Source organism: Sminthopsis crassicaudata, chromosome 1 (genome assembly GCF_048593235.1).
Source record: "Sminthopsis crassicaudata isolate SCR6 chromosome 1, ASM4859323v1, whole genome shotgun sequence".
In the NCBI taxonomy this organism is placed as follows: domain Eukaryota; kingdom Metazoa; phylum Chordata; class Mammalia; order Dasyuromorphia; family Dasyuridae; genus Sminthopsis; species Sminthopsis crassicaudata.
The window spans coordinates 250,682,972-250,708,379 of record NC_133617.1 but is presented as its reverse complement, the minus strand read 5'-3'; the positions used below and the strand labels follow the sequence as shown (position 1 = coordinate 250,708,379).

General features: G+C 34.3%; 1 protein-coding gene across 23 annotated transcripts in view; it reads right to left on the bottom strand.

Annotated features, from left to right (window-relative positions):
- The window catches only part of DTNA (dystrobrevin alpha), a 329,968-nt gene that overhangs the window by 22,128 nt on the left and 282,432 nt on the right, over positions 1-25,408 (bottom strand). For 15 of the 23 annotated variants that reach the window (XM_074277657.1, XM_074277844.1, XM_074277682.1 and 12 more), the window contains 2 exons: positions 22,573-22,686; positions 15,070-15,166 (listed from right to left, as the gene is read on the bottom strand). In XM_074277657.1, coding sequence (XP_074133758.1) covers positions 15,070-15,166; positions 22,573-22,686 — 211 coding nt within the window. Of the gene's footprint in view, position 1; positions 6,878-11,857; positions 12,016-15,069; positions 15,167-22,572; positions 22,687-25,408 lie in introns of those variants that run through there. The other 8 variants (XM_074277773.1, XM_074277790.1, XM_074277808.1 and 5 more) reach the window with 2 other exon arrangements.

The window sequence follows — 25,408 nt, the reverse complement described above, 5'->3', positions numbered from 1 at the left end:
ACAATACAAGTTGTTAATTTATTTTTACATTAAAAGACTGTATGACATCTGTAATTCTTCTGTAATTTCCAATAAATAAGAATTATTAGATAGAGAGACAGCATGATATAATAGATTAGGCACCAGACCTGGAGTCAGAATTGAAATCCTGTCTCAGACATTTACTATGTCTGTGATGCTGGACAAATCACATTATTTCTTACCTTTTATTCAACTGTAAAGTGAAACTATTATATTCTATAGCCTCCAAAGTCCCTTTCAGCTCATGTATAATCTCATGACATGTTAAATTAATCTACTTAATCTTAAGTAATCATAAGAAGATAAAACATTTTATATCCATTTTGGAAGGAATTAAATATTATTCCCATTAAGTGAAATAGGTCACCTGTTTGATCACTTTTTAAGTTTATTAAAATGTAGTGCCATGGAAATTGCCTTCTACACCATTCAGAGATAGTCTGGTATAGTAGAAAAGAGCAGTGGCTCTGAAGTCAAAGGACATGGGTTCAAATCCTATCTTTGATAGTTTGTGTGATTTTCAGCAAGTCATTTAATTTCCCTGGGCCTCAGTTTCCTTTCCTGTAAAATAAGGAGATTGGACTAGATGGTTTTTGAGTTCTCTTTCACCTTGGCTCTTAACCTCTGGTTTAATCATTGGACACTGGCTTCTCAGAAGAAATCTCCTTTCCCTTCCTCCAAAGCATATTCTAGAAATGCCAATAATAAATTTAAAAATAGAAGGAAGGATCATGGCTTTCCTAGAGTTTAATAAGCTAGCCAAGAAAAGAGTTCTCTCCAGAGGATGAATTTTCTGTTAAGACTTGAGCTACATGAGTTGAGTAAATAAGCTGCTTGGATAACTGAAGAAGGGGAATAAGGAAATAGTCAAAGAAACAATTCTGAGATAGTCACATAGTGAGTGGAAAATAGTTATAATAATGACAAATCTTAAACTGGATAATAAGGACTTTGGGAAACATTTTGCTTGTTTTACGTGACTACTGAACAAAACTAGTTAGTCATATCTAAATAAAGAAGATACACTGGTTTATTGTTACATATTTTGAATCCTTCCTGATATTCTGCTGGCTATCTTTTTTCTATTCTGTTTTTTTTTTTCTATTTGGTATTCAGTGCAATATATAAATTTAAAAAATAATAATACTAAAAAAGAAGATATAATAGGTCTTCCAAATACAAAAAATAAATTAGGTGTTGAATACATTTCCAGCAAAGAGCAATATGGATGTTTCCTATCTTGATAGTCATTTATATTAAAATTCAAGTGTCTACCAGTGTTGGAGATATTCACTAGGTAAGGTAGATAAGTGTTATCTACAACATTTGTAGATGGTAGATGTATATAAGTATTATCCTGCTTGGGTACATTCAATTTCAATTTTTGTTATGGATTCAGCAGCATGATGCAGACAAATTGTATAACATCTATCTTGTAAAATGTCAGGCCATCAGTTCTCTAGAGTTCAGCAACATATATAAAGATGTGATCTATACATCTATACATGAATTCTCAAGAAAGCACAGAGCAAATGATTTGCCAACTGAACTATACAGGGTTTCCAATCACTTCAGAGGCTTTTGTTTTACCCACATAGAAGAAAGGACTTTTATTGGCTTTCTTTGCTCCATACAAGGGGATTTGGGTGTCAAAGGATTTAATTCTGTTGTTATGATAGCATAAGAGGCATTGCCAGTGACCAGTCTGCCATTCTCATAGTATCTTTAGTAGAGGGACTTTTGGAGAAGAAATAGAGTGTGGAATTGCATTTTTGTAGAATCTGCTTCTTCCTTCCTTCAGCATTCCCTTTGCCTTGAGGGACTTCTCTATCCCCTGATATAAAAGTTCCCTATAAATATTACCCAAGGTGTTACACTTCAGGAGTAAAAGTGGCAAGTATATTATTATGAGGCTCAAATTTGTGATTTCCTTACTGTTGGAAAGCTGGTGAAGAAATTCTCTCCCTGACCCGAGATCTTCAACTATTGTATCATTTATATTGTGCCACCTAAATGCTCATTTATATTAGCTAAAAGGTGTATGGAAGGGAAAGAGGTACATGCCAGTGAATATTCATCCTTCTCTAACACATCTTGCTTTAACTCCCCTAGTATTATTAAACATTGGCTAATGCTTAATTGATTGATTGAAGAACACTAATCTAACCGAAAGTATCCTCAAATTCTTTTTTTTCTTTTTCTTTTTGTTGGTTATAGCAATTGGGGTTAAGTGACTTGCCCAGGGTCACACAGCTAGGAAGTGTTAAGTGTCTGAGGTCAGATTTGAACTCAGGTTCTCCTGACTTCAGGGCTGGTGCTCTATTCACTGTACCACCTAGCTGCTCCACTCCTCAAATTCTTAATCATCTAACCACCATGAATTCATGCATCTAGAGGGGATTGTGAGGATTGCAAATACTTCTCAAGTATGCAGAGTATGTCACAATGCTTTCTATATCTTTGGCCATATATGACTGAAGATAATCCCATGAACAACAGCTATCTGTCCTCAGAACCCCTTCCTTCATTATGAATCCAATTCATTGTGTTACATGAAGAACTGAAGGGAAGAAATTACTTGGCTAAAACAATCAGGCAGGAGGTCTAGCTGAGTGTATGCAGGGTAAATAGGTTAATCCAGAAAATAGGAAAATCTACCAGCCTTGTGGAAGACCATTTTTCAGAACAATGGGAAGGAGATGGACCCTTCTGCTATTCCCAAATTCTTCAGAGAAAGACCATAGGGTTCCCTTCACTCTAGAGGAGTCCCTAAAGCATCTTTTCTTTCCATGCTGCCTTCCTGTTTTTTAGCATATTCCTAATGTTTACCATATGCTACTTCTGCCTACTCAAAAGTTCCACTGTTCTAGACCACTGAGGCCTTGGTTTCATTTTTAATATCCTATACTTCAAAATTATCTCTTTCTATCTTTTCTTTCATCTCAATCAAAACTCCAATTCTTTCAGTTAATATCTCAACTAGCTTCTAGCAAGAAAACAATCTCATCTAACAACTGCCCATTTAGGCATAAATGATTGATCACTTACCTCCCTTAACTATCCAAGAAATATTTGAATTTTTTAAAGAGGAGGTTTAACAACCAATTGATTGATATAATTTCAGGCATTGTAGGGAGGAGGGTTGTTTTTTAATTTTCTTTCTTAAGGTCTTCACAGAACCCTGATAAAAAAACAGGACTTCTAAACAACATGGTTCCCTCTATATTACTGAAGAGCTAGGATTCCTTGGTGGGGTGGTGTTGGAACACAGAAGGAACAAGAGTTGGACTCTTCTGTCCTCTTACTGTGTCCTTATTGTTCTTAAAATAATAATGATAGCTAATTTTTATGTAGTATCATAGGGTTTTCAAAGCATATATTGTCTCATTTGATCCTCCCAATTCTGTAAGAATTTATTATGTATTGTCCCCATTGCACAGAAAGGAAACAGACTGAGAGAGGTAAGTGGCTTTTCCAAGATAACCTAGCTATTACGTATATGTGGCAGGAATGGGGCTCAGATCTTCTCCACTTTACTTATTAGCAATTGCTTCCAGAAATACATTCTGAACCCATTCTATGAGGTATCATCCATGACATTTCTAGGTATAACCCCTTCCTTATTTCCTTGTTCTCTTTGGGATTTTGTGATCTTGAGACCTTGGATCCAAATTTCTACTTTCCCATATACAGATTCAAGCGAGCAGTTATAGCCCCTTCTATGAAAGCTGAGGCAAGGATAGTCATCATTGACCATTGTAGTGAATGCTTCTGAATCACATGTTTTATTTCTTAGTACCTGAACTATCCAAATAGTTTCTGCAGCATACCTCCTGCAGCCTCCTTGTTCCACTCCATTAATTATTATATTAATGTATCAATTTTTCACTATACCCTCACTCCCCATATCCAGTTGCAAAGGTTTATCAAATTTACTTTTATAACATCTCTTTCATAGACCCCCTTTTCTTTTCTGACAATATCATCCTAGTATACACATATCACCTCCCAGCTTGGACTACTGTGATAGCCAACTAATTGGTCTCCCTAACACAAATCCTTTTCCATTCCAGTGTATCTTCTACTTAGTTGTCAAATTGATCTTCCTAAAGTGCAAGTCTGAATATATCACTACACTGCTCAATAAGCTCCAGTGGCTTCCTTTTACCTCCAGGATCAAATATAGAATCATAGGATCAGATATACAATCCTCTGTTTGGTTCAAAGCTTCACAAACTTCCCTATCCCTTCCCTTATGTACTACATGATCCAGTGACAATGACTTCCTTCTTCTTCCTCAAATATAACACTCTGGCTCTCAATTCTGGGCATTGTCATTACCTGTCCTTCCATGAATGGAATCCTCTCTCACCTCATTTTGTTCATTGAATCTTCCTGGCTTTTTTTTTTTTTTTTTTTTTTTTTGTTCCAGCCTTTTAACAAGAAACCTTTTCCAATTACTTTTAATTCCAGAACCTTCCCTCTATTGATTATTTCCAGTTTATGTAGCTTATGTGTACATGGTTGTTTACATGTTGTTTGCCCCATTAGATTGTAAGCTCGTTGTGATCAGGAACTGCCTTTTCTTTCCTTAGCACTTCCTCTAGCATTTAACAGAGTATTTGGCACATAGTAGGCACTTAGTATCAACCAACTGACTAAAAAATTAAACGGATTATAATTTGTAAGGTACTATAAATAAATTTTCCTCTAGAAAGGATTACATGATTAAGGTAGGAAAATTTTTTTTTTTTTTATTAAGGAACAACAGTCCAAATAGATCAATAATATAGATCAAACATTTTTGACAACAGAGCTAAGAACAAAATCGACTTATGGAAGGAAGAAACCATGTATCATATTTAGGAAGTTTAAAAATAGTTATCTTCATAAAGCATGAATGAAAAATTAATTTCTGTGTTTAATCCTTTTGGATCCATTCAATTCACATTTATATTAATTTTAAAAACTTTTGCACACATGATTTTTCCAGAACTTTCCAAGAAGTATTTTGATTTTTACTTAATACCAAAGATAAGGTATGGCTTTAAGAGGAATAGCTAAATTCACTCAGCATTCATTCATTCACTCACTCACTCAATACATATTTATTGAGCAGCTACTACATGCAAGATGCTATGCTAGGAAATGAAGGGGATACAAAGATGTATAGCCATAATCCCTGCCCTCAAGGGGCTTACATTATAGTAGGAGAGATAAATCATGAACATAATGAATTAAAATACAAAGTAGAATGTGCTAAGTACATAAGAGACATATAAACAAAGTTCAGAAGAAAGTTTCAGAAGAAAGACTTCACGGAGGAGTTGGCATTTAAACTGGCTCTACGATTCTGGCAGGTGGAGTTAGGAGAGGATGACATTTCAGGTGTAGAGGGAAGACTATGGGCAAGGTTATAAGAGTAGGAAGGTACAAGTTATGTTCAGGAAGTAGTAAAGAAGGACAGTTTACTGGGAGCATAAAGTACACAAGGGAGAACTGTGTGAAATAGGGCTGAAAAAAGTAGGAAAGTGAATCAAACTCTGCAACAACTTGGGCATGGAGTTTGAATTTTATGTAGTAAACAATGGGGAGCCAGTGAAGCTTCTTGAGCATGGTAATGGCATGCTCAGAACTATGTAGGAGGGGAGACAGCTTGGTGTAACAGAGAGTAGAGTGGCCTGGACAAAAGAAGATCTAATTTTGCATCCCAGATTTTTACCTATTACCAGTGGGTCCTAAGGCAGTATGACTATCAGGAAAAAGCCCCAAACTTGAAGGAAGACCACAATTCAATTTTTTCCCTGCAATACTTACTAGCTATTGGATCACAGGCAAATAATTTTATTTATCTGATTTAGCTTCCTCATTTTGAATATGGACTTAATAGTACCTATTTCACTGGGTTGTTTTGAGGGTTAAATGAGATTATGTAAGTGAATTGAAGCATGTTGTATTTTACAAATGTCAACTATGTCTTGTGAGGAAAACACTTTGTAAACCTTAAAGTATTAAATAAATGTGAGTATTTTTGTTTTGGTTTGGTCCAGACCTATGATTTCATCTGTGTGAAAAACTCCCAGTTTCCTTTCTTGATAAAGATCAGATTCAATGGTCTCTTCTAGTGTTAGAGATTCCCTGGAGCATTTAGAAGTTAAGGGAGATGCCCAGGGTCACATGGTCAATATGTATCAGAATCAGGATTTGAATTTGGGTCTTTCTGACTTAAAAGTCAGTTTTCTATCTAATATTCTGTGCTGCTCCCCATTATTATTAGAAAGGTTAATCTCCTACCAATGTGTAAGTGGATTAGAGGGATAAAGAAGGAAGGGGCAGGGTGGCCAATTAAGAGAAAAGTCAAGGGACCTAAACTAGGGAAGTGATAGTGGGGAAATGAAGGGAAGGGGTAAAAAAGGGAAGATAAATTAAAGCAACAGGATTAACTGGGTTTGGTGATAGATTGTATGTTGGTTAGGGTGAGTCAAAGATGACTCAGAGGTTTTGATAAGGGGTTACTGGAAGGAAGATGATATCATGAATAGAAATAAGGTGAGGAAGAGCAGGTTTGAGGGAGGGGGAAGATGATAAGTTGTTTTGGATATGTTGAGTTTGAGGTGTCGACGAGATATCCAGGTGGAGATGTTCTGTAGGCAGTTGGAAATGCAGATCTGGAGTTCAGGAGTGAGGTCTGAGATGGAGATAAATATTTGGGAGTCATCTGCATAGAGGTGGTAGTTGAAACCGTGGTAGTGGATGAGATTGCCAAGGGAGAAAATGTAGAGAGAGCAGAGAAGAAGGCCAAGGACAAAGCCTTGGGGAACACCTACAATTAGGGGGCAGGAGGAGGAAGAGGAGCCTGTGAAGGAGACAGAGAAGGAGTGGTCAGAGATGGAAGAAGATAACCAGGAGAGTACAGTGTCATGGTATCCAAAGGTATTAGTATTCTAAATGCCCTTTCTAAAAGTGAGCACTATAAATAATCAGTGGCAGGATTACTTTGCCACTGGTTATTAACCTCCCCCTGGGTTACTGCCTCTGGATTGAAGAAACAGTTGTAGTGCAAAGAGCACTGAATTAGAAGTCAGAGAACTGGTTTTGTTACTGATTACCTGTGTGACCTTGGGCAAGTCATTTCAGTTCTTTGTCTCAGTTTCCTCAGTTGTCCTTAGTTTCCTCAGTTTCCTTGTAAAATCAAGAGGGTACATTGGATGACCCCTAAGTGTCCCTTTCAGTTCTAAATCTTTGATCCTAGATTGCTTTACTTTACCTGCCTATCTTTATTAACTCTGAAATGAAAATCAAGGTAGTTTAGTTGGATTTGGTTTCAGAATCAAAACCTGACTCCAACTCATGTTGGCTTGTGACCATGAACTTAATTGCTTAATCTCACGGTGCAATTTGCTGAAATGCTAACTGCAGAATTGATACTGGTCTATATGATTAAAGGTGTTTCCTTATAGCTAATCAAGAAGTCATATATGCAATAAATGGTATTAATGCATTGAGTCTTCGACTTCCCAGGTAATGCTTGCATTCTACATTCTTATTCTGTCAGCTTGGCTTTCCCTCTTGTAGAAAATGTGGAGTGTCTCGTCGACCCTCATTCCTGGGAGAATATCTTTTCTAGAACTAGGGGTTTAACTTAGAGTTGTTCTATTCCCCCCAAAGAAGGGGAATATCCCACTTGCTTTGTTATACTGTTAGACAGGTAAAACACTCTTTTCCAGTTGTACTATTAATGGTATTAACTAGCTTTAGAATCTAGTACCAGAAAAAATCAGCTCTACAAGATTCTACCTTATCTAAATGGCCTCAGGAGTACAGAAGGATGGATTTGGGTTTGGCGGTATTCCATGACAAAAGGGAAGAGAAGGCATGATCAAGGAGGCTCAGCTTACCTCTACAAATTTTTGCAAGAGATTAAAGAGACTAAATATATATAGAGGAAAGACCAATAAAATTGTTGATTATGTAATTTGGAATAAATTAGTGAGAAGTGGTGGCAGCAGCTGTAGATAATTCTAGGAATCAAATAATGAAGAGAAGAGAAATTATATGATAGGTTGACTGGAATAGTAAGATTGTAGGAAGAAATTTTTTAAAAAGGAAAAAATGGAAATCATAGGTTAATATATTTAGAGCTGGAGTGACTTTAGGAGTCATTGAGTCTCTTCATTTTCCAGTTCATGAAGTAGGACTTGATTAAATAAACAGTCCAAGATCACTAGCTAATAAGTTAATACCTGAGTCAGAAATTAAACTGAAGTGTTTGGTCCTCTGACTCCAAATCTATCACACTGTTCCTTCTTTATTTGTAAGCAATTGGGATGAAGTCAGTGAAGATGGTGCCAGGTAGGAGTGATGGAGTATGGTCCAGCAAGGGATGGGAATAGATCATATCAAGGATAGAGATAGAGAGGTTAGCTCTAGTATTTATTAGATACTAGGGAGCATACCTATTCATTTGAGACAGAAAGGAAAGAAGAAGGAGTGGATTAGGGGTAAAAGGAATTTTCTGATTGAGATATGGGCTGCTGTGAGAAGGCATGTTAAAGAACTCAATCTAGGTTAAGTAGGTAATAATGTCATCTGCTCAGAGTGAGGAAAGGATGATATTGGCAGGTTGGGATGAGTAGGAACATCTTTTAAAAATATAAACCATAGCATTCTGAAGAAATGGCATCATAAACATTCTAAGGCAGCCTTGGAAAGCAACATGCTGGCTTCAGAGCTTTACCTACCTAGTTTCTATCAACAGAAGGCAGGTATGGATCTGAACAATCTCTAGCCTACTTTCTTGGCAGGCAACTGGCCTTCTCTAGAATCAGCTCTTTTAAAAAGACAAATATATAAGTAAAATTGGAAAAGTCCAAGTTTTTAAACTCTTGCTGATAGCTGATTTATCATCCAATGCTTTTATATTTCTTGTAGGGAGTGATAAAATCACTGGTTCCTACATCCTCTATCTTGCTGCCTGTCTTGGGACCAATATGAAGTTTACTCATTATTGGTACATCCATCAGAGAAGATAGGAAATAAGGGAAATAAAAAGAGTAGGATTCCTGATCTCTCAATTTTACTACTTCTCTAATAGTGTCAGGTAATGAAAGGGTTAGCAAATGGGTCACTGATAAAATGGAGTTTGTAGATTATTCTGTGATTCTAATTTTCTATAAAAAAGTTTGGAAACAGCAGCAGACTAGGATGCAAAAATCATAGCACTGTTTTTGTGATGTGTATTAATTTTTTTATTGAACTGATTCAAGTACAAGTAAGAAATAAATGGGAAGGTAGCTGAAATCAAAGTTAGCTTTCTTTCTATGACTGGGAGTCACCACTACATAATTAAGATATTTTGAATTATGGGTATGAGTAGCATATATCATCAGTTCACAGGAATTTATTTGCAGATTTTTATCATGTCTTGTTTATAATATTTGAAGATTCTTCCAATACATCTTTAAAAATACAGAAAGAATAGCATGAAAATAAAATAGCAGAACTTTAGTCCAAATAATGCCTGAAATGCATTGTGTGGGATGCCATAATAATTATATTAGATTATAGGCACTATGGTTTATTGCCTTCCCCTTTCTGACATATAATATTTTTATAAGGGAAATTAGGGATTATATATATAATGTACTCAAAAAAAAGAAAGGATCCAAAGAGAACAAGGATACAAAGGGAAAGAAATGATTGCAAAATAGAGGAGTAGAAGAAATAGTAAACTCTCCTGCTATTTAGCCAGTATCTCTGATAAAATAAAAAAAAGATGGGTGATTGGCCAAGAGAGTGACATATAGAAGCAATATTTACTATTGAGGCTGATTCTATTAGAAGGGAAAATTAGTGAAGATTAGAATGATGCCTTTTCTGTAAATGGATCGAACATATCCATTTACAATACAAACGCTGTATGTTTATGCACTTCTTGGGCTGTTAGCCTTTTTAAACAGTTCATTCAATGATTGGGAGTCTTCCCAATGGGAAGTGAAATTATATAAAGTTGACTGATGGTTTAGTTCTCTTTCTAAACAGGAGGAAGTTGGATTTAGGAAAGCTTCAGGAAGGCTTCTCTTCTTCCAAGGTTAGAAAAGTTCTATTTCATTTCCTTCCTGGAGAATAAAACCCGGTGTGTGAAAATAAGCAATGAAAGGAAGACTCCTTAAACATCTTTCTTCTAAGAAATTAATTTTCCTTTACTGGAATATTAGAATATTATTAATGGAAATTTAATGACATTTCTTGGATAGACTACTAACTACTATCAGATGATTATAGAAATTAGAACTAGAAGGGACCTTAGAAATAATCTAGTCTAATCCTCTAATTTTATAAATGAGGAAACCAAGGCCCCCAAAGTTACATGATTTGTTTAATGTCACACAGATAGTAAATTGCAGATCTGGGATTTGAATTCAGGTCTTTTGACTCCAAAATTCAATACTCTTATCACTCTATTTCTCAACCAACTTTGATTTTAATTTTCTGAGCTAAAGTTTTCATATGATACAAACTATTTAATGCACAATTTTTGACCCTGAACTGCCTAGGACTTCAAGATTATATCACTTTCCTCTCATGCAGTGGGGATGAGAAACAAAATACTTTGCCAATAGACTAATTTGTTCTGTTAGCAAAGTGCGTGCACACACACAAACAGACACATAAACACACATACACACACAATGAATAAAAGGCAAGATGAAAGCAAATGAAATTTTAAGAAATAAAAGAATTGCTTGTTTTGCGAGAACATTATTCCAAACTGATCTATGAGCCTGACTTTAAACTTATTTGAATTAATTGGGTTATGTTACAGACACACAGCTTGATGTATGCAGTTGAAGTAAAAGCTGCTTCATTTCACTTTATTTTTGTTTTTGAGTACACTACTCCCTCTGCTGGATTCTGAACATGACCATGAAACTGGGAGTTTTTCCATGGAATAGACTATGATTACCACATAAAAATGTGGCCAATGCTGCTGCAGGAGACAGATTTAAAGATCTTATGGCCTCTTATGGAGGAAAAGCTCTCAAAGACAGAATAACAACTGAAAGTTATTTCCTCATTAATGAATAATTTAGAGCAATAAAAAGATTCTTGCTTGGATCTGGATGTAAAAAGCCAAAATCCAAAAGGTTGATCTCTTTGATAATTTCTTTGCAATCCTATGTGATAAGAATGAGTCCATCTGGGGGAGTAGCATGAAACAAGGCAGAGTACTTATGAGATGGACATGAAGTTAAATTGGATTTTTTTTTTTTAATAAAAGGATGCTTCACACTTATGTATCCAGTTGGAAATACAATATGTATACATATTCTTAAACAGTGATTTGTGACTTATGTGGGGCCTTATATCTGAATGTGGGGGGGTCATAAATTATGATTTATTATCAGTAAATATTCAATTTGTTTACTTATTTTATATATCTATATAGGGTCATGTAAAATTTTTTCTGAAAAAAAAAAAAAAAAAAAGGATTGTGAGTGGAAAAAGTTTAATAAGCCTTGGTCTATAGCATGTATTTTCTCATGAAGGATGTAGAAATTATGTATTGAATAATGTGGCGTCTTCAAGACAATATTTAGCTCTAGCATGGTTTTAGTTAGTATGTATCATTATATCAATAAAAAGAGAATATTTTGGTTTGTCTGAAGAACTCAGAAAGGCATGAAATTGGATAGAAACTTGGATCCTTAGAGATGTGAAAAGGCTTTAACAGAAGTACACTCTGTTCTCTTTTGTAATTGTTTGATGTTGACAGTAATAACAGGCCATGAAAAATACTACTTCTCAATCTCAACACAAGCAAACACACTAAAATGAAGGCAAATTAAAATATTTTCTTCTCAAAATGAAGCATGAGCACACACATTAGAGGCAAGAACAGTAGGAAAAGCCATGAGATGCCTGTTAACACGCCATTGTCAGTCAAGAACTACATTAGGAAAAATAACTTACTCCCTGTTTCAGTTCTTCTTCCTATGGAAAAATTCAATCAATAATGGTTAGATAGGAGAACAAGAGCATATCCTATGTGAACAAATATTAAGCTAGGTAAATATCAGCAAACCTTTAGTGAAAAATTAAATCTTCTCTATTTCAATGAACATTTTTATTTCTGAAACATAACAGTTCCCTTTTCTGAGGATCTAGCTTTCTTTATGTAAGTAGTTAAAAAAACCCCCAACGCCCAAAACATCATACTTGTTTATGCTCAAGAATGAGCATAATCAAAAAGTTATCAACAATATATGCTATAGCATGAAATTATAACTTTGATATGGTAGGCTATCAGCAGTTTAGGGGAAGAATAGAATATTTGGTCATCAATATGTCAAACCATCATCAGGACAAAAGCTACAAGCACAAAGTGTTCATATACTGTTATCCTCTGAAAAGTGTAATAGGAAATTCAATCTGTTTATTTGGGAATGGGCAGAAAGAGCTGTTTTGAGTTATTAAAGTAGTGGTGGAGTCAGCACACATACACACACACACACACATATGAATCTAGATATTATTCCTTGGTTGTAGGAGAAGAAAACAAAATAAAATAAAAGTTTCCCTAATAAAGTCCTACTCTGGCAGGAAGATGAACCTGACTTCTCAAAAGTTTTGCTATTCAGACCTCAAGCTCTGACAGGTCTTACCAAACCAGAAAGCCTTGGTTATTGAGTATTAAGTACATCATCTCAGGACCTGTGGGATTTCAGAAGGTTCGTAACTGTAAGTTTGGGCAACAGGTGGCAAATGCTTTTGAGCACAGCAATTCCTGATATACATCTAACAAATAATATGGCAAGGTGCAGAAGGGCAGTGAGATATGTTAATGCAGGGAGTAGACTCTTATGGGACTTTCATTTTTATAAGTATCATAGATTTAAAGCTGAGAGAAACCTGAGAGGATATAGAATTTTTCATTTTACAGATAAAGAAATTAAGCAGAAAAGTTAAGTGATTTGCTCAGACTCACACAGCTAGTTAGTATCAGAAGCAGAATTTTTACCCAGATTTATGCAGACTACAAGACCAGCATATATCACATTGTTACTCCTTCAGTGATGTCTTATCAGAAGGGTTTACTTCTTTTGCTACCAAGCAAGCCAAAGTTCTTATTTATCCTAGAGCCTGCCAGATTTAGAGAGGGTAGACTGAACATCATAAATATGAACTCAGACTTCCAGTTCTTCCCAGCTTGTATAGGAAAAGCCAGATAAAATCTGCCATTGTACACAGTTTCATTGAATGAGAATTCTTTATAATAGGAAATGTGAAACTGTACTATCCACAAAATAGAGATAAAAAGGGACTTATAGATTGGTGAAATGTCACTCATTCAGGCAATTTGACTACTATAATCTCTTTACATAAAACACTTGTGGCTTGCCCAGGTCACAGAACCAAAGATTGAGGTTTTATTTATGTTAGAAAAGAATCATTCTTCATGAGAGAACTATAAATAAAATGAAAGGAATGGCCTAGTACCATTCTCAGTCCTGTTTCGTTTGATGATTTTTGTAAATGTTTTGAATGAAAGCAGAGAGCACATGACATGAAACTGGAAAGGACAGTCAAGATGGTGAAGGGTAGGATAAAGATCTAAAAAATTCTTAATAATAATAATGATAATAGTATAATAATAATCTTTGCATGGATAAAGCAAAACATAAAACAAAAAAGTTCTAAATCAGAACTAAAAATATCAATTGCATAAGTGCAGAATAGGGATAGGATACAACTGGCAATGGATTCTGTTGCCTGAGGATCAGCCTAGCCTAAGTATGAAAAATCTAATAATCACTGAGTTGATTGTTTGCATATAGCAACTCAAAGTTGATCATAAACTCCATTATTGAAAAGGACACTCACAGAAAAGAAATTATAGATCCTGAAAGAATTGGAGAAATGTCTAGAGGAAGTGTCAGCTTAATTTTTTTTTTGACCTGGTCTAGCTATATATCAATTAGTAAATATTTATTAAGTGACTATACTATGCTAAGCCCTGGGGATACAAACAAGAGGTAAAACACAATCCTTGCCTTGAAGGGACCGAGAATCTAATGGACATAGAGTATGTATTCAGGATTCATTTTCGGGTGCCTTATTTCAGGGAAGACATTGGAAGCTGGATTATGTCTTGAGAGGAGAAAATAGGATGGTGAGGGAACTTGTTTAGTCTTGAGAAGGTAAGAACTAGGGAATAGGGAAAGGAAGTAAGAGGACATGATAGTTTAAATATTTGGAGGGGTGTGGAAAAGAGAATATGTGAATTCTGCTGTTTTTTAAAAGGTATAGGAAAAAGTGCATGCGTACGCGTGTGTGTATGTGTGTGTGTATGTAGGGGGGGTATAAGTCAGACACAGAGAGACATAGACACACACCAAGAATTTTGAATTAATGTAATAAATTAAATGCAGTAGGCAACTGAAGCATTCTAAAGTGGAATGGGCCATACTGAGAAGTAGTAAGCTTTCCAACAGTGAAAGCTTGAGGTCAAATGATTACTTATTATGGATATTGTAAGGATATGAGTGTGTCTCTGTCATGCCAGACTATCTTTAAAATGCTGAGATTCAATTTGATGAAATTTTATGTGTTTTTTCACTATGTATAAGTGAATATTTAATCAAGACAAATGTATCAAGTTCAGCATGTAAGAATAATTTGGTAGATAAATATTGTAAATTAGTTTGAAGAACAAATTGTAGGGTATTTATGAAGAATTGAAATTACATTATTTTCAAGGACATTAAACAACTGGAACTCTGGACTGTTGCCTAATTGGATTCTTAGCATCCTGCCTGATTTGGATAAATTGATGAGGAAGATTGGAACAAAGTAAACTTTCCATTACTACCAGGCTGCCTGATTTAACCTGAGGTTAGGAGTTGATTGACCTAGGAATAAAATTTAGGGGACATCAATATAAAAATTAGAAGAAACCCTTATGATTTAAAATTAAATTTAAAGTTAAAAATAATTAAAATTAATTACAGAAGACTTTGACTGAATATTTTATTCAAGATAGTTTACCTTTAGTAGTTTCATGAGACCTTCTAACTGGACCATCAGTTCTCTCCGGCTCTCCTGAAGAGCGGACATCCTCTGTTCTAGCTCATCCTTGCGTTGTCTGAGAAAGAAGCAATTGTGATCAGAAGCAATGCTTTCCCATTCAACTATTCATACCTTCTCCTACTATTGAGATGCCTACCAGATAAAGAGTTTGCTTGCTCTCTTCATAATACAGCTAGTTATTTGTCATTTAAAAAACCTTGGTCTCCCAAAGGTGGAAATATGACAACACACTATTTATACCAGCAATTTAATTTTTTTTAAACACTGTTTTTTTTAAATGAAGAAAGAGGAGGAAAAATATTTTTAAAATATTTATATGCAAGTAATCTACATTTGAACCAAAAAGTATTTTTAAATTTTTGTTCCTTGAACTCAAAGTATCCTTTGAGGAGTCTAGTAAGTGTAAAATCCTGTTTGGGGGTTATATTCATTGAGTATTCATATGAGGTTGTCATTCATAGTGATAGCAAAAGATAGCAACATATATTTAAGAGTGAAGGAGGAAAACAATAATGGAACAGAATTATAATATCTTTGATGAATGGAACTCTTTTACATTCATCTAGAAAATCCAATTCTATTATTCCTCACCATTACTATGTTACATAGGATTTTTTTTCTTCCAAAGTAATCTGAATGATGACCCCTAAAATGAAATCTCACAGCTTAAAAATGCATAGATGATTTATGCATTCATGTGCTCATGAATATACTTGTATACTCTTTATTTTGTGGAACTTCCCTGCTCAAAAATTTTCAATGACTCCCTATTGCCTATACAAATTTTCTTCATTGATATATAATGCAATATGACTGTAGCTTAACTTTATAGCCTTATTTTATCCTACTTCCATTTATATTATAACATATTTATTGATATAATGAGTCATCATTTTATATTTATTCCACTTGTCCTAAAATGATGCAAAAGTGCATCAGGGGAATACCATTAATTTTAGTATTCTAGAATTTGATAAAAAAGAGTCAAAATTAAATTCAAGCTTGGATGTTTTATGGATATTAATCATATCCTCTCATAACTTTTTGCCTTGCTTGGCTGAAGTATTTAACAATCATTTATCTGCCCTTTTCCAGACCTTTGTGAGCTCATGCTATCTTTCTAAAGATTCAGTATCCAAAATTGCATAGAGTGTTTCAGGGCTTTGTACCAGAGTAGCATACTGATAGCTGTTTTATTTCCGTGAGTTTTTAATTTGTGATGCTCAACATTTTGTTGGCCTTTTGAACACCAAGAAGAAGGCAAAGGCAGTGAAATTGAACCATGCTAAGGTTAGTGAAGCAAAGACCAGAGAGACTTTAAAAGCTAGCTGAAGAATTATGAAAAAGACATTGATTTATCATTTTTCAAACACCATTTTCTTCCTTTATTAAAGTTCAGCCTCTTATTACAGTATATCAGTCACACAACATACATTTTCAAATATTTTATGTTGATATGATTCAATCTAATCTGTAGGTGTTCCTAATCTACAAATTGCAATTTCTTTCTAAAATGGTTAAAATACATTTTATGTTGTTATGGTTTCTTACTATATAATTTTAGATAAATTTACAAATAAGAATGGTTTTTATTGCACAAAATAATGTCTAGAATTATTGTTTTCTTTCAAGGAATAGATGTGGTAATGTCACAAAAGTATGTTTCTTAAAATGTATTGAGTAAGTCATCATTCAATGATTTCATTTTTATACTAGAGGAAACTTTGCTCTTCATTTTAGGTTAGCTTACTATGTGACTAGGCCCTGTGATAGGGGATAGATACAATGAAAGGCAAAAGCAAACAAACAATCACTAATCATGGAGGTTGTAATCTAAACTGTATTTCTTTAGAAATACTTAATAATCTAAACTTTTCACTAACTTTCTTCTTTTTTATAGGACCATAGGATTGAGATATGAAAATGGCCTTAGTAATCGGTTACTTCAACCCATTTTTTTGAAACAAAGGAAGGAAATTTTTTAAAATGTCAAGAAAAAACTACCATTCTTCAAGATCATGTGGGGAGGAGATGGCAGAGTAGGAATTTGAATCTAATTGAACATATAATCCAAATCCACCCATGCAAGTAATGCAGATATATATTCAGTAAGGTTTATCATATTGGTCTTAAGGAAAAATATAAATTTTTATTTGTTTATGTTTTATAAAGAAAACAAATTGAGATTACCTTTCTTGGAACATCTAGGCTGGAACCCATTCACGGTAAGACTCAAGGTAAGTCTATTACTATAGAACTCAATTGGAGATTATTATAAATGGAGTAGATAATGAAAGGTTTATGTTTGCAAATAGTCTCTAAATTAGGATTAAGGAGAGCTGGCCTCTCTTATCTTATTATTTCTTTACTATCTAGCACTATCTAGAAACATATAAATATAGCAGGTTGTTTTCCCAGTCATATCCAACTCTTCATAACTCCATTTGAAGTTTTCTTGGCAAAGACACTAGGGTTTGCCATTCTTTCTCCAGCTTATTTTACAGATGAGAAAATGGAAGAAACAGGATTAAAAAAATTGTCCAGGATCATATAGCTAATAAGTATCAGAGACTAAATTTGAACTCAGGATGATGAGACTTTTTGACTCCAGATCTAGTACTCTATCAACTGCTAATTGTATATAAGATATGTTTTTCCCAATCCATAATTTGGGGTTATATGGCATATGCAAATGTGGGAATTAATCAGAATGATGAAGTAGCAGTAAACACACTTAAGATTTCTATTCTGAGAGGAAGGAGAGAATACTAATTTAGTTAGTCAGCAAATATTTACTAAGCACTTACTATGTGACAGGTACTGTGCTAAGCATTGGGGAAACTATCAGGGATGATAGTGAGAGAGAGACAATTAAAAGTCCAATTTTTTAGCTATTTAGGACTTAATTTAGTATAAAATTCAAATGAGAAAACAACCAGGCTGAATCTCAGTGGAGGTGGAATAATCTATTATGCTGTTTCTATAAGCACAGTAAAGAGGGAAATTGGGGAAATCTAACATATCCAGAGAGATTTTTAAGTTTTGCTATCATTGTTGCTTCTGATACTGGCACTTTATGGATCCTCTGGTAAAGATAAGGATTAGCTAGATGGTACAGTGAATAGAGTGCCAGGTATGTAGTCAGAAAGACTCATCTTCCTAAATTCAAATCCAGCCTCAGCTTCTTCATGTATAAAATAAAGTAATGAAGGAAATGGCAAACCTCTTCTAGTATCTTTTCCAAGAAACTCCAAAATGGGGTATCAAAGAGTTAGATTCAACTAAAAAAATAATGCTATGAGTTAGGCCCTGTGCGAAGTGCTTTATAAATATTGTCTCATTTGATATTATATTTGTATTTATTTATTATTATAAAAATACTTTTTACCTCACAGACCCTCTGAAAAAGTCTCAGAAAAAAACCACTGAGAATTACTGCCTTTTACCAATGAACTCACAAGTCTAGTTTTAAGGGGGGGCAAAACCAGAGTTTTAAGGTTCTTGGAAATTTGTTATAAACGTTTTATACTAAATTAAGTCCTAAATATCTAAAAAATTGGACTTTTAATTGTCTTTCTCTCTCTCTCACTACCATCCCTGATAGTTGCCATAGAAGATTGGTATATTATAATACACTTGGGTGGTATATTATAATCCCCATTTTACAGTAGAGGAAATTGAGACCAACAGACTTGCAGTGTTACATAGCTAGTAAGTATCTGATACTGAATTTGAACTCAGTTCCTCCTGATTCTAGGCTTAAGTTTTTGAATTTTATTGCCATGTTCAGACTCATTCATCACTTTGACAGCTGAGTGAAGGATGGAATGGAATAAGGAGATACTTGAGATGGGAGACCTACTAGTAGGCTATTGCAATAGTCTGAGTGATGAGGGAATTCTTGTTATATCAGAGAGAGGTAAAGTTTGTGCATCTTATGCCTTTCAAAATTTCTAGCTGTAATAGTGACAGCTTGTGTAGTAGATATTAGTTATAGCATCTCACCTTAGTCCTTATTCATAAGGCAAGCCAAGGTAAAGGTATAATTTATTCTTGCAGGCGGAGAGTTCTCCAAATGTTCTTGGTGGATGCTTTCAAGGTGGACTGTGCTTTCCTATGGCTTGGTTATAAATTATTTAGCTCTCCTAATGTCAGAGTTGCCTTGAGCCACTGAGTTAATGATGACTTCTAAAAATTTAGGAGTCTCACACAATGACAACAATAAAATCAAGGGTATCTTTTCACTTCAGGCTGATGCAAATGATTCAAAATGCTTTGTGCTCATAGATTCTCAGAAAGCAAACATATATATCTAATATCATGAAATAAAGAAAGGAAGAGGCTGCAGGTGGCCAACTTCATTATCAGATGAAGACTATTCAGAAAACTTCTTAGATTATTTCATTAAATATAATTGTGTTTCTCTTGAATATTTTAAAAAAATATTTTACATATCTACATGTCACTTCTGAAGGGAGAGAATGCATTTTACCTAAAAATTTGAATCTCTTTTAGAGTTTAGCACAAGATTCTCCACACAGTAGGCACTTTGTAAACTTTGGGTGATTTGAATTATACTGAAAATCTTATATGGCAGATTGTGTAATACCTGGAAATGTTTATAACAAATTTCCAAGAACCTTAAAAATCTTATTCCCCCCCCCTTAAATCTAGACATGTGAGTTCATTGGTAAAAGGCAGTGATTCAAAATGGATTTTTTCTGAGACTTTTTCAGAGGGTCTGTGAGGTTAAAAAATATTTTAATAATAATACCAGCATGTTTTAATTTCTATAAAGTAATTATAAATACATCTAACTCATATAAACAAAACTCTTTGGAATCCTTAATAGTATAAAAAGGGTTCTGCAACCAAAAACTATAAAAACCATTGGTTTAGACTCTTACAATATGGAAATTACCTCTACTAAAAGAAGTCAGTAATTTATATGTAATTCACTCTTTTATAGACTTGTCTTAGACACTGACTGATCAAGCTTACTCTTGTCAGAGGGCTAGTATATGTCAAAAGCAAGACTAGAAAGCAAGACCAACTTTCTATCTACTATTTATTATCACTTCTGTAGGATAATCAAGAACTGTGACAAATATATCAATCACAACTTGATTATCAAATTTACTTATTGTCTTATGCTATTGTCTGAATGTCCCTGATTATGTCAGTGTCATCTATCTTAGCTCATAAACTCAAAGAGTGAAGACTACATTTATGCTTGTTGCAGATACTGACATACAGGTATTCAATAAATGATTTTTAAAATAAAATGTCACTTATATTTTATATGACCATATTAATCTCATTTATGAGAGGTTATAGAAAAACATGTAAGAATTTTTCAAGATATAATCTTCTGGAACAGAAATCTTTGGGAATTAGTCACTGATTCCAAGATCTACTTCCCACAGGCTGCTGCAATTGTCTGGAGAATGGGGTGCTCCATTTAAGGCATGTACTCAAGCTAGCCATTTTTTTCATTTCTCACTCAGCTGTTTTTCTTTGGATTTCCCCATCATATCTGTGTCCCTCTGCCAGACCCTATATTCTTTTCATTTTCCTTTTTATGAATTGTTTCCCCATTAAATTGTAAGCTCCTTGAGGACAGGGATGTCTTTCTTTTTCAATTTGTGTCCCTGTAATAAAGGCTTATTGACTGATTTCATTAGCTTGAGTTCACTTGGTTTCAAAGCTGGGAACTCACAATTCAATGTGTGTTCTTTATGCAGCAATATTTATGCATAAAAAAGATTACGGATGGGGAAGGAACCAATTTATTTTTTTAAATGAACATATTTAACTTTTCCTCCAATTACACATTAAAACACATTTAAAGTTTTGAATTTAAAATTTAAAATTTCATTCCTCTCTCCTCATCCTTCTTCCCACCCTGAGATAGTAAGCAATCAAATATAGGTTATACATATGCAATCATGTAAAACATTGGCAGGGACTAATTTAAAGCTAAATGATTGGTATTAATCTCACAAATGGAGGGTTTATAAATTAGGACGAGGGGTTTTAGAATCTGATCAGTGTCCTTTAAATCAATTGTTTTCAAACTTCTGTTCTCAGTCTATTAAAAATTATTGAGCATCTGTCTAAAGAATTTTTGTTTATATGAGTTATATTTATTATATTAGAAATAAAAACTATTTTGAATTTATAGATACTCTGAAAAGGGTTTAGAAACTTTTCACAATGCTCTGGACCATACTTTGAGAACCAATGTTTTAAAAAGTTTATGACAGATGAAAGAAAGGACTGCTCTGTGATTTCTGCAAAGGTCTAAAAGAAGCCTGTAAATCTAATGAGATGAGTTCAGACAGGGTATCTTTTTACAAAACCTGAAGAGGCTCTGAATTTTAATTCCTACTAATCATAGTCATACCATATGAAATATGGGTACAATGATGATTTCAGTGGACAACTTTTACTCTTTCTTCAATATTCAAGGAAAGTAGGATCATCTATATTGAGGGGAAGGGGGAGATCATGGACATTCCTCACCAGAAAGTTGGAAGTGATCTTGTTTTTTTCCTTCTTCCCTTCCTTCCTACCTCCCTTTTGTTCTTCCTCCCTTCTTTCTTCCTTCCTTCCTTTTTTTTTTTGTTCTAAGAAACTCATTAAATCTTAACTAAAGCTTAGAATGGTTGTGAGGTGTATCCATAAGCATAATGCCTACAATAATGAAATCATAAGTATTGTGCTCTGAATGGACCTAGCAACATTATTACATTTAAGAGGATATTAGACCATAAAGGAGGCACCAATTGTGGAAAGCAAATGACTCCACAGCCTGTCAAGAGCCATTAAATTGGGGTCACAAGATATCACGCCATCCAGGAAAGGTATCTGCTCTTGGTCAACTTCCCATCTAGTTATATGAAGAACAAAAAAGTCACTGAGAAGTAATCTCTTCTATTTTTGTAGGTTTATCGATATTCTCTTACTTATTAATTACCAGATTATATCTAACACAAGTTGTCTACCTACCTTCCTACTCTTGAAGAGATGAGGATGTGCAACACCATTTAATGAATACATTTTTTTTTCAGGAAAAAATATGGGGACATATTTTTTGATTTTGTCAATATATATTGTATTATCAAAACTATGAATCAAAGAAGATGTAACCCAGATAGTAGAACAAGTAGACAATTAGATTTGTTTTTCAGTAGAGGAGCATAAAAGGAACTCATTTTTTATTTTCTTAATGTTAGCCATAAAAGAAAGAATATGAAAAAAACAATTTGGTCATCTAGGTGTATGATGTTTCTAATTACCAAGTAAAATTAAAACAACAAAGCAAATAAACTGGAGCTAGTTGTAAGCTAAGACTAATTAATTTTTACTCAGTAGGTTCATAAGATATCTACTTCAATTAAAGAAACCAGAAAAAAAAAAAAAACATTTCTCTTCACATTGGTGAAATTCCTTACTTACCTGAGAAGACGGAGCTCTGCCAGGAGAGTGGGATTCTGCTGGGCCTTCTCTGGCGTAGGCTGGGAAGCCTGTTCATGCTCCAATCGTAGCCTCTGGATCTCCTGTAAGATTTCTCTTAGGAGAGAAAGATAAAATCAGAAACTACGAGTTAGCTCATTGACAGCTAAGGTCAGGGCAAATCAAACTAACAAAACAAAGGAAGGCTTATACACTGAGGACAGACCAAGACAATGATAAGCCCTACACAAAATTGGAAAATTGTGTTTCCCTTTTGAAAATTTGTCCATATCTGTGTTATTGACATTATAACACATGCACCATAACTTGATTTAACCTAACATAAATACCTTCATAACATGAAAAATGGGGTTCTCTGCATTTAAAATACATGCATGGATTATATATATATATATAATCTTTTGAATTCCTCATTCTCATTCTGAACATTGAAGCTTAGGGCTTAGAGCCTTTCTTCTTCACAATACTTCACAATATTAATCATGTTATATATCAGACTTTTTGCTTTGTGTAGTTGATATATTTTTTGAGAAATGAGGAAATAAAACTATTTGAAATATATCTAGTTCTTCAAGATTTTCTATTGTTGAGTATTGTAAATAACTGGGACTGTTACTATGATTAGGACTTAAATTTGAGTGAGTAAGGTCTTAAAATAAGGTGTTAGGTTTAGTTTTAAAAAGTGGATTGATTAAATGATATTTTTCTTAAAATATCAAACATGTGTCTCTCAATGATTCAGCACTACACTCAGGAGCCAAGCAGCATGGACAATAATTCAAACTGAAGAGGTTCTATAAGAGAAAATAAAGATAAATTCATTTTGCAAAATTAGATAACCTGTACTATATCCCCAAATGGAATTCTTTGCCTTGAATTTATCTGATAACCCAAAGATCAGAGGTTCTTTAAATCTTCAATTAGGTAAAGTTCCATTTTTATTCTACAGATTTTCAACCTAACAATGGAGCTGAATGGGGCAGTCTTTTTCAGGAAAGTGCTTTTAAAAGGATAAGCTATAATTGAATTGATGGATAATACAAGAGTGCTATTGGTGTGACCTTTGTCAGGGACTGAGGCAACCCAACCCATTATTGATGTTGATGCCTTGGCTATTATTACATTTAGTTGGACATTAGACAGTCCATAAAGAAGACACAAACTGTGGAAAGCAAATGGTTCCACAGCCTGTCAAGAGCCATTAGATGGGGTCACAAGATATCACACCCTCCAGGAAAGGCACCTGCTCTTGGTCAACTCCCCATTCAGTAATATGAATAAGAAAAAATCACTCAGAAGAAACAAATCACAATGAATAGAAGATGAATAGCCAGAGTCATAGAAGTGCAAGCCATTTGGAAAGATTGCCTCTAGAATATACAGTATAATTAAAACCTGATTTTCACTAAACCACTGGCCCCTCTCTAGGCCTCAGTTTCTTATTCTGTGAAATAAAGGGGTTGAATCTGTCAGTTTTTTTTAACCGATTTTACTGATAATAGTCAAAATTGTCTGATGCTTTTTGATTTACAATGAACTTTCCTTAGAATATTCCCTCAGACCCATGAAGAGAAACAGTGGAGTCTTAAGCTTTAATGTGAGCTTTAACAAGACCATTAGGCATAAATGCTGTGCATAGACTCAAAGATGTGAGTTGAAGAGTGCTACTTATTTACTAAGAAACAAGATTTTCACCTTGTGGTCTAGTCAGAGAGATACTTTCACCCTCTAGATGGGTAGATGAGCAGCAATGAACAAGCCCAGCTATTCTTTGTCCTTTCAAACTGGCAACAAATGTTCCAAATAAAGTAAAAGAACAACAATAAGAAAACAAAGGAAACAAAGCAATAGTTACATTAAAAACCTCATAGAAAAACTTATAGACTGGCAAACCACTCTGGTGATTGCACAAAATTCTCTGGGATCACTCATACCTAGCACGATGCCTGGCTAATATGCTCTTGTGTAGCTTATGATCTAAAATCTAAGGGTATAAGACATGTACATATAGATTGTGATAAATAGAAGGAGAAATGCAGACAAAATAGAAAAGAAAGAAAAAGAGTTTTCTGGGGGGGCACATAAGGGAAGGCTTTATGAAGAAAAGAGATGTTAACCTGTGCAGGAAGGGAAAGATTTTTTTTCCCTTCCATTTTTAACATATTTTACATTATAATGCTAAAGAATCATTAATTTTATTAGCTATTGGGGCACTCTAAACATGGAAAATTTGATCTAGTAAGAGAAAGCTATCAACAGAAAGATATGTAGAAACACTTGTCTTTAGTCATTTTCAGGTATGTCCAACTTTTTGTGATTCCTTTTTGAAGGTTTTGTTGGCAAAGATACTGGAATGGTTCTTCAGCTCATTTTATAGATAAGGAAATTGAGGCAAACAGAACTAAGTAACTTGCCCAGAGTTGCCTTCTTGACTTCATTGTATCACTTAGCTGCCCCAAGACACTGTATTATAGGCTTATAAAATGTTTATGTAAAATGCACTGAGATAGGAGATGGCAAGAGATAAGATTATGAGAGAAGAGTAATATAAAACTTTCAAAAAGGTAGATTGGAACCAGATTGTGGAAAGCCTTCAATGTCAGGTTAATGAAGTTATGATTTATCCCACCACCAATAGGCAACTACAGAAACTTTTGTTCAGTCCTGTAAATTATTTTGGTCTCATCACCTTTCTCCTGGATATCTGTGATAGCTCCCTTATTGTCCTCTCTGTTTCAGGTCTTCCGAAAGTCTAACCCATAACTCACCCAGATGCCAATATGATTTTCCTTAAGTGTAGGTCTAGACATATTATCCT